Source organism: Lygodium microphyllum, chromosome 9, assembly GCF_053477565.2.
Source record: "Lygodium microphyllum isolate KBCC chromosome 9, Lygodium_microphyllum_v1.1.10, whole genome shotgun sequence".
Taxonomy (NCBI): Eukaryota; Viridiplantae; Streptophyta; class Polypodiopsida; order Schizaeales; family Lygodiaceae; genus Lygodium; species Lygodium microphyllum.
In genome coordinates, this window is record NC_141143.1 from 130,902,508 (window position 1) to 130,917,827 (window position 15,320).

The 15,320-nt window shown below is 43.1% G+C and overlaps 1 protein-coding gene across 2 annotated transcripts in view; it reads right to left on the bottom strand.

Annotated features, from left to right (window-relative positions):
• Positions 1-1,639: 1,639 nt before the first annotated feature.
• Positions 1,640-15,320, bottom strand: part of SPI (BEACH-DOMAIN HOMOLOG A1) — a 70,812-nt gene continuing 57,131 nt past the window's right edge. For both annotated transcript variants that reach the window (XM_087685163.1, XM_087685164.1), the window contains 10 exons: positions 14,058-15,217; positions 13,047-13,800; positions 12,809-12,908; positions 11,584-12,707; positions 9,827-11,483; positions 6,538-9,657; positions 5,939-6,247; positions 5,559-5,862; positions 3,980-4,126; positions 1,640-3,888 (listed from right to left, as the gene is read on the bottom strand). In XM_087685163.1, the coding sequence (XP_087541289.1) occupies positions 2,647-3,888; positions 3,980-4,126; positions 5,559-5,862; positions 5,939-6,247; positions 6,538-9,657; positions 9,827-11,483; positions 11,584-12,707; positions 12,809-12,908; positions 13,047-13,800; positions 14,058-15,217 (9,917 nt within the window). In that variant the 3' untranslated portion in view covers positions 1,640-2,646. The remainder of the gene's footprint in view (positions 3,889-3,979; positions 4,127-5,558; positions 5,863-5,938; positions 6,248-6,537; positions 9,658-9,826; positions 11,484-11,583; positions 12,708-12,808; positions 12,909-13,046; positions 13,801-14,057; positions 15,218-15,320) is intronic.

Genomic DNA, 15,320 nt, shown 5'->3' on the forward strand with positions numbered 1-15,320 from the left:
ATTAGGAAAGGGAGTGTGAGGCTTGGGCAACTCCATGTCTCCCCCCCTCCATGTAGGCCGTGCCTCGTGGAGCAACCATCGTTTTTGCCTCTTGGTGTGCAAGGTTCTCATTTTGAGCGAGGCAACCGGGCCCCCTGCTCCAAGTTCACGACACCGTGACTTCTTTTAAGGACAGGTGGGTTATGAACTATGTCGCCCCTATGGTGCCGTGGTCCAAGATGGTTGATTGTGGATCCTTGTGAGCCCATAACTCTTCTGTGGCGCGATCCAACAACTCCAAGTGCCATGTTACCTTTGTGCGAGTTAGACAAAAGGGCATGTTGTGAGCAAGCCGCGACGTAAGAGGGATATCAAGGGCATAACGGCTTGTGACACAACGCAACAGGGTCATGCTGTGACGCGACATGTGTCAACTTGGCATGTTTTGCGAGTTGGCTTCTGCTGCGTACTCAAGACGCGACACGGTATTACGTGCCTGCAAACCATGTTGCTTGTGCGGGTTTCCATGCACGGACCTGTGGGACCAGGAGTCAGCATCACACCGCGGGGGGGGGGGCGCTGCTTGCTTTGAACATGGCATCGTGAAGGGGTTGGGATGTAAGTGGAGCAGCTGTCAGTGGCGGCTGGAAGCAGCAGACTGCTGACAGCACGGACTACAGGGGGCAGAAATGATTACACAGGTGGGCAATGGCAAGCTAGGCTGTGGCGGTGGGGTGTCTGCAGGCATGGATTGCCAGCCAAGCGGTGTGGAAGCGTGGCAAACAGCAGCACAGCCAAGCATGGAGCAAGACAGCCAGGCGGCACAGGGAACTGAAATAGCAACACAGCCAGACAGCTAAAAGAAAGCTTGCTGCCTTCCTCTCACTCGCTATGTGTTGGTGGCCCTAAGCAGGAGGGCCCAAGCTGTAACCAGCAACCACATAACCCATCAACATGAAAACATCTCCCTCAAAGAGCACCCACATCCAAATTGGAAAGTAGCACGTAGCATTGCAAAGCCTTACCAAACCCACTAGTCATATGATTAGTCTTGTGGAAGTCCCCAAATATAGATTCTAATACCCTTTCATATTAAGATATTCTGCTCCAAATTTTCGGCTCAACAATCCAAATCGACCTAGTAATCAATTCTAATAGATGGTGTGTCCACATGAGACCTTGGGTTTAATGATTCTATGTTCGAGTTAAATCAAGTATTAGCCAAGAAAACGAGGTAGATGGTCAAAGGTACAAGGCAGGAAGCCTGAAAGTAGCAAATGACCTCTACAAACAAGACAGGACACAGTGAAACCTGCTGGTAATTACAAACAGTACATGTCTGATTCAAAACTTGTAAGTGGCATCTAACCCATGTAAAATCTTAACTAAATGGAGACTCGGGGCATGACTTGCACCAATATCACATCTACAGTCAACCATACTTTGATCAAAGACAAAGGAACAAAAAAATGCCAAGTGAATGCTGGGATAAACAGCTTGCAGAAAAAGAGCCACCCAGTCAACTGGTCTGCAAGCAACATACTCCAGAAAGAACTCATCATACAGAAAGCTGCTCATGACCTAGCTTTACCACTTGAGAATCCCAAGAAACGCAAATAGCAACCCTAACCAATGCTTTATAGACAATTGTACAAGAATGGTGTGACTAGCTTGTTTGTGTTGACTTCATGCTTCAACCAGATTGCCGAGAATTGGGCAGAAAAACCTTGAGTCTCATTAGTTCACAGAGGAACTCTTGTACTGTTGTGAGTGGTCACCATTGTAGATTTTTTATGTGACTTATATGTAACACTTACAGTAGAGGATACAATCTGTGTCCAACAAAGTGAATATTGAAAGAACGTTGCATTGGGATTCACCCATCAAAAGTTGCCAATAGCAAACAACTATCATCATGACATCTTTCTTTAGATGCCGATATGGACAAGAACCAGTTGGTCAAAAATTCTCACTTGTGTCATACAGAATTTCTACAAATGAACATGAGCAGCCTGAGAAACTCAATGCTCGTGTATCATAACTAGCTTCACTGTAATATGTTACAGTTCACTATACAAAGGGTGTGATTCTCCAGCAGTTCCCACTATCAGGGAAGCCTTCTTTTGTGTGGTTAGTTCAATAAACTCGTAAGTGACAAAATTGGATTCAAGTTATCTGACCGACAGGCATAATCCAGAAATGAATTAGCTTCCTTCCCTACAACTTTCTTGCACAAGGGATAGCACAAGCTGCTACTTGCAAACCCAAGCTTGAGGTCTTCTTGCTGTAGCAAATTGGAGTTGTCCCTTTTGACATCACAATATTATTGACAGCTGTATCTGCTTGAGCCTTGGGCTCACTGCACATGCCATATTGACTGCTGGCAACCTGTGTACATTGCTCAACTTAAGCCCTTGCTCTCCCTTCATTATTCCAGTAACAATGACGATGGCTGGCCTTAAAAATCAGCAAGTCATCTGTGATTTCTGAACTCCGTAAATGTGTTGCTTCGTGAAAAAACTCAGTGATGCTTTCCTATATGAGCAGTATCAGAGCAGAGAGAGCATCAGATGAGCTGCAAATTGTTCAGAAAAGTGAGTCCCCTGTGGCTGTATTGAGAGGCTCTAGGCATGGAATTGATACTGATGTGATAAAATCATTTACAACTCATGGACGCTCATCAAGGTCTTGAGAGGAAGAACCCTTCAATTCATCCGGAAGTGTCCATGAAATCAGGTGTCCTCCAGAATCAGCACTATACAGCTGCTTCAAGTCTGGTGTCACATGGACACATGTAACAGCATGTTTGTGCCACTTGAACACTTTAAACAGGCTAAGCTGGTACTCTGGTGTTGACACACCACTTTTCTGCACTTCTTGTTTTGAGGATGGAGGCATTGTGTTCTCAAACTCACAGCCAGAAGGAATGCTCTGACTACGAACCTGGACATTAGACACCCCACCATTTGAACTGTGATCCATATGCCAAAGTTTCACAGATCCACTTTGATGGCCTGTTATGAACCAGTTTGTCTCCATCCAATCAGAAAAGCAGGAGCTTGTGACAGAAACGATCGTGTCAGAAGGAAGCTGAGATGTATTTATCGTGGCCAGACAATCACCATTGATGCTCCACACAGACAGTTGTGTTCCAGCTGCAGTGACTATATCACCAGTCATATCATTTGCATGTACAGCAGATGCTGCTGCAGGCAGTACTGGCAGCTGTCTTACATATTTCAAGCTGCTCAGATCCCAAAGAATGACTGTGTGATCCTCCGAGCCACTGACTACGAGACTGTAAGCCTGGCATAGTGCAAGACATGTAACTTTGCGTGTGTGGGCACACAGTGCCTTCTGCAGGTGCAGACGCCTTTGTTTTTTAACACCATGTTTACGAAGTCGCCATACTGCCACCACACCATCTTCCCCACCAGTGGCAAGGATTCGCCCATCTTTACTCACACCAGCACAATGCACTTGTCCACAACCATGCAGACCTTCATGTGTCGAGATAAGCTTGTCTTGATCATAGGAGAAAAAGCGCAAGCTTCTGTCAGGAAAACCCCAACCTATGTATTTGCTGTAGGAGCAAGGTTTAAGAATCCGATTGGCACCAGCAACCAAAACTTTTTCGTGCAAAACAGCAACCTGGGAAATAGGAAAAGGAACTGTTTTTATCTCCTGTGGAATCAAATGATTGTGTTGCCGCAGGATATGCATGGGAGGGAATTTGTGCTGCAACTTCCTCTTTGGATGAGGTTTTAGAAAAAGCTGACGTGGAGTCTGTCCAAAATGATTAATTTGTGCCAGAATTGAAGCTTTCATTGCTGGATCCTCAACTGAGTCTATGTCAACAGCTCCTTCATATGTCAGATAGAAGAAGACATTTGTTGCCTCCACAGCAGCCTATGAAAAACCACATGCAAACAGCTTAGAACAAAACTGATGCAACTCCATAATACTACACAATACAGCAACCTTTGCTTGGAAGTAGTACCTGGCCTTGCTGCCGATAGCCAAAAATTAGATCTATCCAATGGTGTAAATTCTCTGATACATACTGTGATTCCAATGCCTCCCTATGCTTGCGTATGAACTCTCTGGCACTACCCTTTGCCCACGGCGGGAGAAGAACATTGTCAACCTGTTTAAATTTTTATTTATCATTGAATAAAACAGCCTTCATCCCTTTCTCCACATCAAACAAAACCACTTAAACCTGGTGCCCCATTAACCCAATATTCAGGTGGAGAAATAAAGTGTCTCTAAGCAAGAGTATTCTTCCTAGAAATCCAACCCAAAAGCTCTTATTTCACAAATTGAAAGCACAAGAAATCCAACTACAAGAAATTTCTCTAATGACCCATCAAGGAGGCAGTCCCTACTAACACCTGGGATGCAAACTTACCCGTGTGAAATCTTTGCACACTACCAGCAATCACAAGAACAGAAATCCTGACTGATGTCCTGCTTACCCTAGGATCATTAACATAGAAAGAATAAAAACTCACAAGATTTGCTCATTTCCAGTTTCAGTATCAACAGGGTTTCTTTCTTATGTTGAGCTCAGAAAGTAAGCAAGCTTTTGAAGGATACTACAGGTTGGCAAATGGCTTGTGGGTGTGGCTCCATACACAAAAGCAGCCTAGACACAAAAGACTGGAAACATAAAAGCATCTAAAAATTGAGCTCCAAATAATGGAACATTAGCTGCCACCCAACGTCTATGAATATGAAGCCTTTGCAAAAAAAAAGTTCTGTCAAACTCAATCTTCCAGAAACCAAAGGATTCATTGCTTTTCCTTTAGCAATTATATACTCAAGAAAACATGAAACAGAAGAATAAATTTTGTGAAAGTTTGAAAGATGCCCAGATGTGGTAGGATTCGATTCAGCAAAACAGAGCCCCTCATTCTGCAGCAGGCGAAACGAAAAATGCACACGTGCACATGAAGCTTACACAATATGGATCTATGATCAGAGACAGAGGTCTTGACTAAGGTCAGCCTCAGAGACGGCAACAAATGCAAAGGACTCAGACTCTATAGCACAGAGAAATAATATGGCATTAGAGGGAACATGGATAGGAAAGAAGGCATCAAGATCTTACTTGATATCTTTATAAAGTCCCAAATTCTAAGAATTGGCCACAACAATGCAACCTGGCAATGTCTGCAGTGGGAGAAGTTTTGTGAAGGGCAAAACCAAATACACTATCTTTATAAAGTCCCAAATTCTAAGAATTGGCCACAACAATGCAACCTGGCAATGGCTGCAGTGGGAGATGTTTTGTGAAGGGCAAAACAAAATACACCATGAACACAGTTATGCAGACCCTAAGGTATGCGAAAAAGAGAGAAGCACAAAAGCATTCACACAGTCATTAACGAATATATAATCAGTTCTTTTAATCCTATTATGCTATCCTTCCTATTAGGCTTCTCTTTGCTTTCAAGGAAATAAAAACTAAACTGCACATTCTCCCTTTTTCTTTTCGTGTGTGTGTGGGTGGGGGGTGGGGGGGTGTAGCAAAACTGCACCTTCTCCCATTTAAAAAAAGGGGGAAAGGACTGCACCTTCTCTCCTGACTGCTTGAATCCAAAGTCGAGATTGAATCGATTCTCAAACATTTCTGAAAGATAAAAGAACTCTGGAATAAGCTCCTTTACATCTGCCGTATTTCCCTGGCTGGCACTGAACCATGTATCTCTCACACTATTGAATAGACGGTCAGCATGATCAAATTGACCTCCCTGCAGCTTTTGGTTCTCGTCACTGAAAGGTGGCAATCGGATGAGGTAAAATAGTACAGTTCCAGCACTTGAATAATGTGAACCATAATGAAATTTAGGGATCTCAGGATCATCCCAGCTATCATATCTGCAAACAGTTTCATGTCAGCAATTTACACAGTAGAAAAACTACTACCACAAGCGCACGTGGTTTGAATCAGTACCTTCTTTTGAACTCTTCTTCTCTTTCAGGAGTTAAGGCACCCATAGGTTTGTCTAGCTGACGGAAGCACTTGGGATCATCTAGATTCAAATTCTCACTTTCATAATCAGCCAGAACCCAAGGGAAAACTGGGTATTGAGTGAGGTCATTGTAACCTCGGCCTGCAAGTGTGTTCAGATGCATCAAGTACTGAAAGTTGCTAATTTCCCCATTCTGCCAGCGCTTGCTAAACGACTTGGCCATTATCTTGAAGAGCCGACCCCCTTCATTACTTTCTTGTTTTGAGGCACCTGAGATGGTAGCATCCAACCTAACCAGCAATGTAGAACATGTAGACACTGAGAAAATAAGTACCACCAAAGGACTGGCAAGAGCAAACAGCTGTAAACATCAGACTAAATTAGAGCCATCCATATATTATGTTTGTTCTGAGAAATATTCATATTGTTCCTAAATTTCATCAAGAATTTTTCACTCTTGATGTACACAAAAAAAAGAGAATAAATCAATTCAAAAACATGTATACAGTTTTAAACTCACATGTTATGTTAGAGAAACAAGAAGATGCATCAAGGGTTCTAAAGTTAGGAGAATACATACATGCTATTCCGAGGAAGATTCATGGCGAGAAGATTTTTGAAGACTTCGTCACGTTCATTTTTATGAAACACAAGCAGGTCATTACATCCATCCATGCTGAAAAGCTCAATAGCTACAGGACGGAGTTGATATCGGCGTTTCAAGATCTCATGCACACTCTCCAACTTCCACATGCGCCAAGGGTGGACCATATGACTGATGCTTTGAACCTTTTCCTTGCCCCAGGCACCTCCGCTATATGCCCATGCTCGGCCCCCCAGCCATTCACTTGCTGTTTCTTGCCAAGAACCACTCTGCCTGGTCTCTTGAAAAGCCGCAATACCAGAGCTGCTTGACCTCACTCCAAGGGCTTGGTCTATCACAGACAAGTCATCTTCTCCAAACTTCTCACATATACGAGCTGAGTCATCTATATAAAAGTTTTCTATTACATACAGACACAATTCCCCGATAAGAAATATTCCATCCTGCTTCTCCAGGCCAACTACCCTTTCACAATTATACCTGTATCGTATCTTCTCACCAGGTTCTAAGAAAGGCCTGATAAGATATTCACCATCATCATGCACCTCCTTGTCTGCCCTTCCATCATCATATTTCAAGTCTTCACTCATTTGTTTTGGAGAGCTTTGACCAGATCGAGGAAAGTCAACAACTGTGCTAGTTTGAGCAGAGAAAACACTACTATTTCTATGGAGGCCTTGAGAAGGATAGGAAGTATTCCACCCACCTTTGGCTGAGGATGAGTTGCTATCCTCTTCTCTTCCTCTCAGATCATCTTCTTCATCCTCAAAACCTTCCAGAAAATCCTTACTACTGTAGCTAAGCCTATGCTGACTTGCACCACCAACTGAAAACAAATGAAAAAATGAATCATAATCAGGATCTGTGATATCCAGTCCAAGTCCATCTTTAACATTTCCCAGCTTATCACCTTCACCATAAACAGAGGCTTTGTATTTACTGAAACCCATGTCAATTTTTATTTTACAGCGCACAAGTTTTTTGCGCATGCGGTAGGGGCCTTCAGTTGCACAAAGTTCCCACTCAAGGTTTTCCTTCAAAGCAGGTTTCAGCATAGGTAATATGCCACGCTCGTGTATCAGATGCTGAAGCAATTCCTCCCATTCACTTTCTGCATGCAGAACCCAGCCAAACTTGTCTTGCCGCATGACTCTCAACTCCGTTGCCATTGCATCTCTAACTACATCAAGTGCATAGCGGCGTTCATTCATTTGATCCCAATGACGCTCCTCTAGCTTTGAAATATCACGAATCCTCCTCGACATTTCCCGCTTCCGCCGACTCTCTACCAGCTTCATCCGCACACCAGGAAATTTAGCTGCATTTGCAGCATACTTCATCCACATGATTGAAGCACATTGTTCCAACACCTTTGAGAGGACCTCCTGCGAGTTTCGGAACCATTTATAAAACAAATGCATGTTATTTGACTCGAGTTTGTCAAGCCCGTTGTTAAGAACATCCAAAGCTTCCCCTTGGCTAGGCCTAACAATCAGGAGCTCTTCCAAAGATGATCTCCTAAATGTCAGTAAAGCTTTCAAAATTTTAACTGCAAGGTTGCGGACACTTGGCCTTGAATCACACAACATAGATATGCTGTTGGTGCAAAGGCAACATACCAAATCTGTATCCAGATTTATCTGGCAGAGTATTAAGTGTGTGTTTGCTACCACCAATTGAAGCACTGAACAGATATCAATAGCAGCTGATAGAGGGCCTCCTCCGTCTGTATCATCAGACCTTTTCATTTCCATTTGGGGCCAACTAGAAGAAATAAAATCATCTTCCCCTATTGCACTGAGAAAACCAGGTGTGAAGCAGTACATTATCATCCGATTTGTATTTTTCAGCAAGCCTTGCACATAAGATTCAACCTGCCGGCCACCTCCTCTATTACGTGATAGCAAGCCCTTGCCAGGTATAGTTGATTCCTCCACCCGCCTGTCTTTGTTTGCAAGTTGCAGCATTGAAAGTAAAAACTCCATAGTCCTCAGCACTAATCCTGATTCCATAAAAGCACCCATGTATACACGATCTACAAGCAGGGAGCTGAAAGCATCAAGGTTAGATGACCATCTACTCTTATCCAAACGTTTACTTTTCTCCTCATCATCCCGCAGGAGTCTACGCTCAAAAAAATTCATGAGCCGACCCAGGCACAACCCTTGAAAAACAAGAGATGTATCTGCAGTAACGTACAAGGGTGCAGCTTCCAGCACTGCTTCTACAAGAGAAATAGCTTTGATTTGATCTGCCAAAGCATCTGCCAGAACCTCAGCAATCAAGTCTAGTACACCTACAGCTCCTGCAGAACAAGAGCCCCCTCCTGAACCCACAGAATCAATTTTTAATAGCAGCTCTGCAGTTATATCAATAAATGTGCCCTCTGGAAATGCTCCAGGTGCACTTAATCTGTAATATATCTCTGAAGTTACACTACTTGTGACAGTAGAGGGTGTAGCTGAAGCACCGATGTTTGTCTCACTGCGTGATGAGCTTCCCATCCATGATGCTGCAGCACCCATGTTTATCTCACTGTGTGATGAGCTTCCCATCCAAGACACTGAGGGAGCAGCAGGTGTAATAGACATTGAATAGGGTACCTGGGTGTTTGCTGCTAAGCCAGATGCTTCTGAAATCGGGGAACCTGGAGCCAATGGAAAATGAGATCCAATAGACTGTGTCTCAACATTTGACGGAGATGGTGAATGGTGTGTATCGCTGCTGTCTTCTTTTCGTGGATCACCAACTGGTGTGGAAACAGCAGCCAGGGCAACCAAGTGATCAAGACTATCCATAGGAAATAAATTTATGTCACAGACAATATCTTCTGATGGTACACTCTCCTCACTAGGAATGTGATTTATCTCTTTAGAAACTGAAATTGACCGTGGAATGCTCACAACTGTGTCTGAAGTGTTCAAGCTGCTTCTAAGATCATGTCCTTTCGACCCTGGATTTGTAGATTGTTGCTCACTCAAGGAGCCAGAAGAAGTAACTCGAGAGCTCGCTCCATCTTCTCCATCTGCATGATTATTTAAACCAAGCGGATCTCCTGGCAAACCATCTTGGGCAAGTTCAGCAGCATAAGCAGACCTGAGAAAAAAGTGTACAGGCAAGTGATCATGATTGTTATCCTCTATATTCAGCACAGAGACAATCTTAACTGCACAAGGCAAACAAAAAAAATAAACTATTATAGCAAAATATATGAATATTGACTCAGTTATGAGCAGCCTCCATGATTGAGAAAATAACAACCCACCTCACACATGAAAAGTAAAGATCAACACAACTTTCAAGGAGATCCTGCCGTCGAAGGGCAGTTGAAAAAGGTTTGCACATCTTTGCAAGATCTACCATGTACCGTAAGATAGATGTCACCACTGCTGGTGCTGCTGCTTCACCACCCAGCAATCGTGCTGCATATGTTTTGTGCATTAAGGCCTCCCCTTGTAGCTGCTCTGCTGAATCCACACCTCCCCTAAGATTTGCAGCAAGCGTAATATTTGTTTGCATCTGTTCCCCCATCTGCTCTGTTGGTTGCAGCTGCAGAGTTAATCTGTCAAAAGAAGCTTTTGACATAGCAATCACAGCTTCTAGCAGATCTGTGAACATCAACTCGCCAGATCCGCCATCATCAGGCATAAGTGCATGAAAATCTAGCATCCGCACCTCAGGTTGTCTGGGATAGACCGACTTTCCAAACATGAGGCAGAATAGGATATAGTAGACCTCTGGAGAATCAAAAAAACTAGGAAGAACCTGAACAATTCCTTGGTACCCACCACTTGTACGAAATTTGGCACCAAACGTTGGTGAAGATGAAAGGCAAACCCCGAGTAAGGTCATAACCCAGCGCATGCTTGTAGGGTGCACAGCCTCATCTAGGAGAAATGTAATCAGCTTTGAAGAAACAACTTTGTGCCATGATTCCAAGACTTCCTCTGAAGAAATGGTTACCTGAAGATCAATCAGCATCTCAAGCAACATGTTGCGAACTATCACCTGTACTCCCATCGTCTCCCTCTGTATGGCAGACCTCTGCAGTACTTCTGGAGGTTCAAAAGTCATGACTACAAAGTCCACGACGCATTTAAGTTCTGAGGTTAAAAATCCATCTTCCAGTAGTATTCCCAAAAGCACCACCAGCTTCTCTAGCACAGGAATCTCCACATCACCCCGTTGCAATGTTACCAAAAGATGTTGCACAATATTAATGCGCCGTAGTGTTGTCAGATTATGATTTCGGTATCTATGCATGGATACTAGCCGCTCAATAAATCCAAGCAAAGCAAGCTGAATTGACACTGGGGAAGCTACCCACAATGTCCAGTCCAACAAAACATATTCCATCATCTCTGGGTTGGCAAGGACAAGGCTCTTAGAGCTTTCTGAAGACAATTCAACTGGCTCAACATCTGAAACATGGCTCATAATCTCTTGCTGAAAGAAGTCCAGTGAGTCTATCTGTGAGCCACAAGGTGAGGAGAACTCCCCACTAACCTTAGTGACCAGAACATTCTCCACACTGTTAGTGCTAAATGTGGAGGCAGTGAGAACAACACTGCTTGCAGAATCCACGTTCACTATGTTGGATGGCCTAACCAAAGAGGCCTCACATGCAGCTATTTGAAACAGCAATTCAAGATCCAACACATCAAAAAGAGCCATCCGATGGCGTAAAAAAAGAGCAAGTAGGTGATAACCCCTGCTAGCAGACATGTCACGTAGGTTTTGAGAATTCCAACGGAGAACACATGCAAGTAAAGAAAGGGCCAGATGCAGCATCTCCTTGTTCTCAGCAGCCTCTACTAATGCAAGCACTACTGCCACCCCACCAATTTTCCGCATATTCTCACCAAGACTACATGGACAGCAAATGCTGATATCTCCATATAAACGTGCAACACGAGGTATTCCTGAATCACGTCACGTTAACAAGTTAACATTTACCTTCAGTAGGCACCATAATCTTAAAATTAAGTCATCACATTAGAAGGAGAAATGTTTCATGCACACCTCCAAGGGGTGAAGCTGCAGAAGATAAAGGATCAACTAAATTGATCATAGTGAGGGCTCCAGTGATGTTAGTGTCAGCACAGGTTCCATCGAAACAAAAAATAAGTTTCTTGATAGAAAGTTGAACTGCAAACAGGGCTAGACGTTCTAGATCCCACACAACACCACTGCCATCACTCTTGTTTTGGATCATTTTAGAGCTCATTTCAGCTTTCTGGTTATTAGCACCTAATGCTAACTCAACTTCCAGGGCCTCAAATGTTGCCAGATTCCCTCCACCACAAGCCTCATATGGCATAAACCGTAATAAGTCGGTGTCTTGAAACAATCCACGATAACCCCTTCCCAAAGAATACATCAAAAAGACTGCTGGTGCAGGGAGGACTTCTTCAAAAAGATAGCACGAACCAAGATCCCAACACAATGGCAGAACTTCAAATGAAGATGGTGGCGTACCAATTGTTGCCTGCAGAGTTCTTCCAACAGGTGATGCTGAATAGCCCAGCTTGCCTGTTTGCCTTAGCCTTCCATTTAGATAAAGACAGGCAGTGCTGGATTGAAACAAACCAGTCAAAGCATTTGGTTTGTTGTGCACAATGACAATGTGATGCCATACGCCCTCCTCAAGGTGCACATGTTTAAAAGAGAGAGAACCAGAACTGCTTGTTGCTAGTGCCAATGTTCCTGAATCTTCCATATAAAGCTCTGCATACAAACTGGACTTCTCTTCAGCTGATCCTACAGAAAATATTTGAATTTTGGCATGTTCCTTTCCTGATATGCCTGTTCGATACTTTGGCTGGCCACTTTTTGGGGCTACAAGAGTGTCATCATCTCCAGCCTGTCTAATGGTAAGATTTTTGTACCTTAACCAACAGGCAAAAGAATATCCTGATGCCGGTGGCCATGCCCGATCACCAAGAGACACTCGAATGCAGGCATAACCAGATTTAGCCATGTTCATTTCAACAAAAGGTACAGGATAGCTGTTCTCAGAGCTTGATGTCTCCATCTGGATCAACCTTTTCATAGATTCAAGAAGCTTCTTACCAGTTTCTTTGACAGATGACTCTCTACTCATCCATACCCACCTTGCGAGTGTTCGTAATTCAATTGAAGACAATCTGCAAAAGCTTGAACCTTTTTAGAGAAGATATTGCTTCATGACCTACTAATATGAGGGTTACTTGGTTAAAGCTGAAATAAATTGGCCTCTTTGGGATACCTGTAAGATCCAAGAATTTCCACAATTTTTAGGATGTGCTCCAGAAGCAAAGAGTTTCCACTACTAGAGTTTGCTAGCTCCAGCAGCAGGCTAATGCATCCTGAAACAAGATTAAACCAGTTCAGAGGCCCGACATAGGTCACCCTACCACCACCCTTCCCTAAACTATTTGTTATGTGTCACTCTACATTGGTAAGTCACACACACTACAGAGTCACTAGCCTACACTGTAACTCACCGACAGAAGTAAGACAGTCTTGGTTGTAAGACGCTGCTTTTCCAAGCCGTTTAACAACTTCAAGCACCATCAACTGCAATTTGGAGGAGAAGGAATCCAAGCAGCTGATCAATACTTCAACAGCTCCAGCATTCAGGACAAGTTCAACGGAATTATTACCACCGCACTGCTCAACTTCTGAGCATACTTCTGAAGCATTTGCAGGCTCTCTAGAACCACTTGAAGAGGGTAAAGGGTTCATGTTAGATAGTACAACTGTTTCCCCGGACACTCCCGTCTTCTCTAAAGCAAGACTTAAAAGCAAGTCTGCAACCAGCTCCTCATACTTAGGACAGAGTAAACCAGAATCACATAGAAGCTCCTTGAAGGTCTGTGACGAGATTATTTTATGCAGCCTTCCCCTGTTGACAGCATTACCCAACACTGCTGCCTTTGCAACATTTATAAGTGCATCAAATACTTCCATGTAAAGTTTCAGCATGGAGTCTTCCATATTCCCTGTGCTTGAACCAGCCAGTGTACCTTTACTATCTTGCCCTGTCTGAAAACTATGCAATACTGTGAAAAGTAGACTAAAACCACTAACTGAACCAAAAACATCTTTGCAGGCACTTGTTGAGCCAAGAATACGAAACATAGACCATAACAAATCACGTTTTGTTCCAAAGTCCACCTTCAATTGTTGACCTGATGAATTCATTACAACTCCACTTTTTGCTACCTCAATAAGGGCACCAAGTTCTTCAGGATGTGTCTATAAAACCAACAGAACCAACACTGTAAGTTCCTCACAATTTTCACACCTACCTTATCAGCAAAAACACAACTGGTAAATGGAAAACAGAGCAGGTTTCCTAAGCCAATACAAGTGAAACCTTCACTATATGAACCACAAAACACAGGGAGGCAAAACCTTGAAATCCATTATCTCAGAAAATTTAGTACAGCTTTTCTTGGAAGACGGGGTAACATTGACACAAAACAAGAAAGTTGAGTCAAACAAGGCCCTACCTGGTAGATATCTTCACAAATAAGGCAACTCAACAATCGTAGAACCCCACCCCGATGATATGAAGAGGTTAGCAATGGTAATACAACAGAAACTCCATTTGCCTTGCGGAATGCAGTCTGATTGCCTTCTGCACCTTTTAGCATTGTCACCAAACAATCCCACGCAGTACTAAGAGTGATTTCATTCTCAAAGAGTTGAGACTTTGTTGATAACTGGCTTTTAGTAGACAGAGAAAATGAAAGGCTTCTTGCTTTTAGACCCTTTTCTCTGAAATGTCTTGTTGGATGGCTGTCAAAATCAGGTGATAAGGTCGTCTCCAATTTTTTCACATCGTCAATAAGAAGCTCCAACGCTCCAACCTCTCTCAGAACTTTCTTATACTGTTTATCAAACGAGAGAAGTTTGACAAAGAACGATAAAATACTTCGACGCATGAAATCAGAAAGGGGTTGCTGCAACAGGCAGCATAAGGAGAGAAGTTCTTGTTCTGGGACACAATTTACCACTGTTATGGCATATTCTAGAATCTTTAGCATTCGTTCTTGGAGTACCTCAGGGAAACTTGGCATGTTCAATATGAAAAGTGTAAAAGTGCGTAATTCCTGGCATATAACATAATTTTCTTGATGACTAGCAAATATTCGTAAAAGTCGATCCAAAATCTCAAGTTGTAGACGAAGATTTTCAGCCTTCAAAAAAATATCCTGCAGCACTTGCACAGCCTTTATATCCCTCACTTTCCCATCAATATTTCTTTCGTCTTGGTTACCAGTTCTTGACACCTCAGAGACAAGAGAAGCACGGTTTCCACCACCACCAGACTTAGTAGAAACATTTTTTCCACCCTTGATACTTGCAAATTTTCCCTGGGCTCCAATTACTCCAACTTGAGCCAAATTTACTAGTATGTCAAGTAGGCGTGTAAGAACAGGAGGGAAGCTTCCCTCTGAACTGTTTGCAGTCTCATCTGTCAGTATACTTGTTGCTAGTAAACCACTTTCTTTAGTGGGGTTGTCCGAAGTATTTCCTTCTAATGCCTCATTGCTGGGCTGCAGAGTTTTACTGTCAGGAAAACTATCCGCAATATTCAAAGCAAATTGTACAAGGAAACGATAACCATGAGCATTGTGCAAATCCTCCCTCAGCCTCACTGATGATTCTGTGATATCAACCAACCATGGCATGTATTACTTTAGCTTGAATAAAAACATAATCTGAATCAAAGACAGGGTAATACCAAATGTTGGCATGTGCTACTTTCA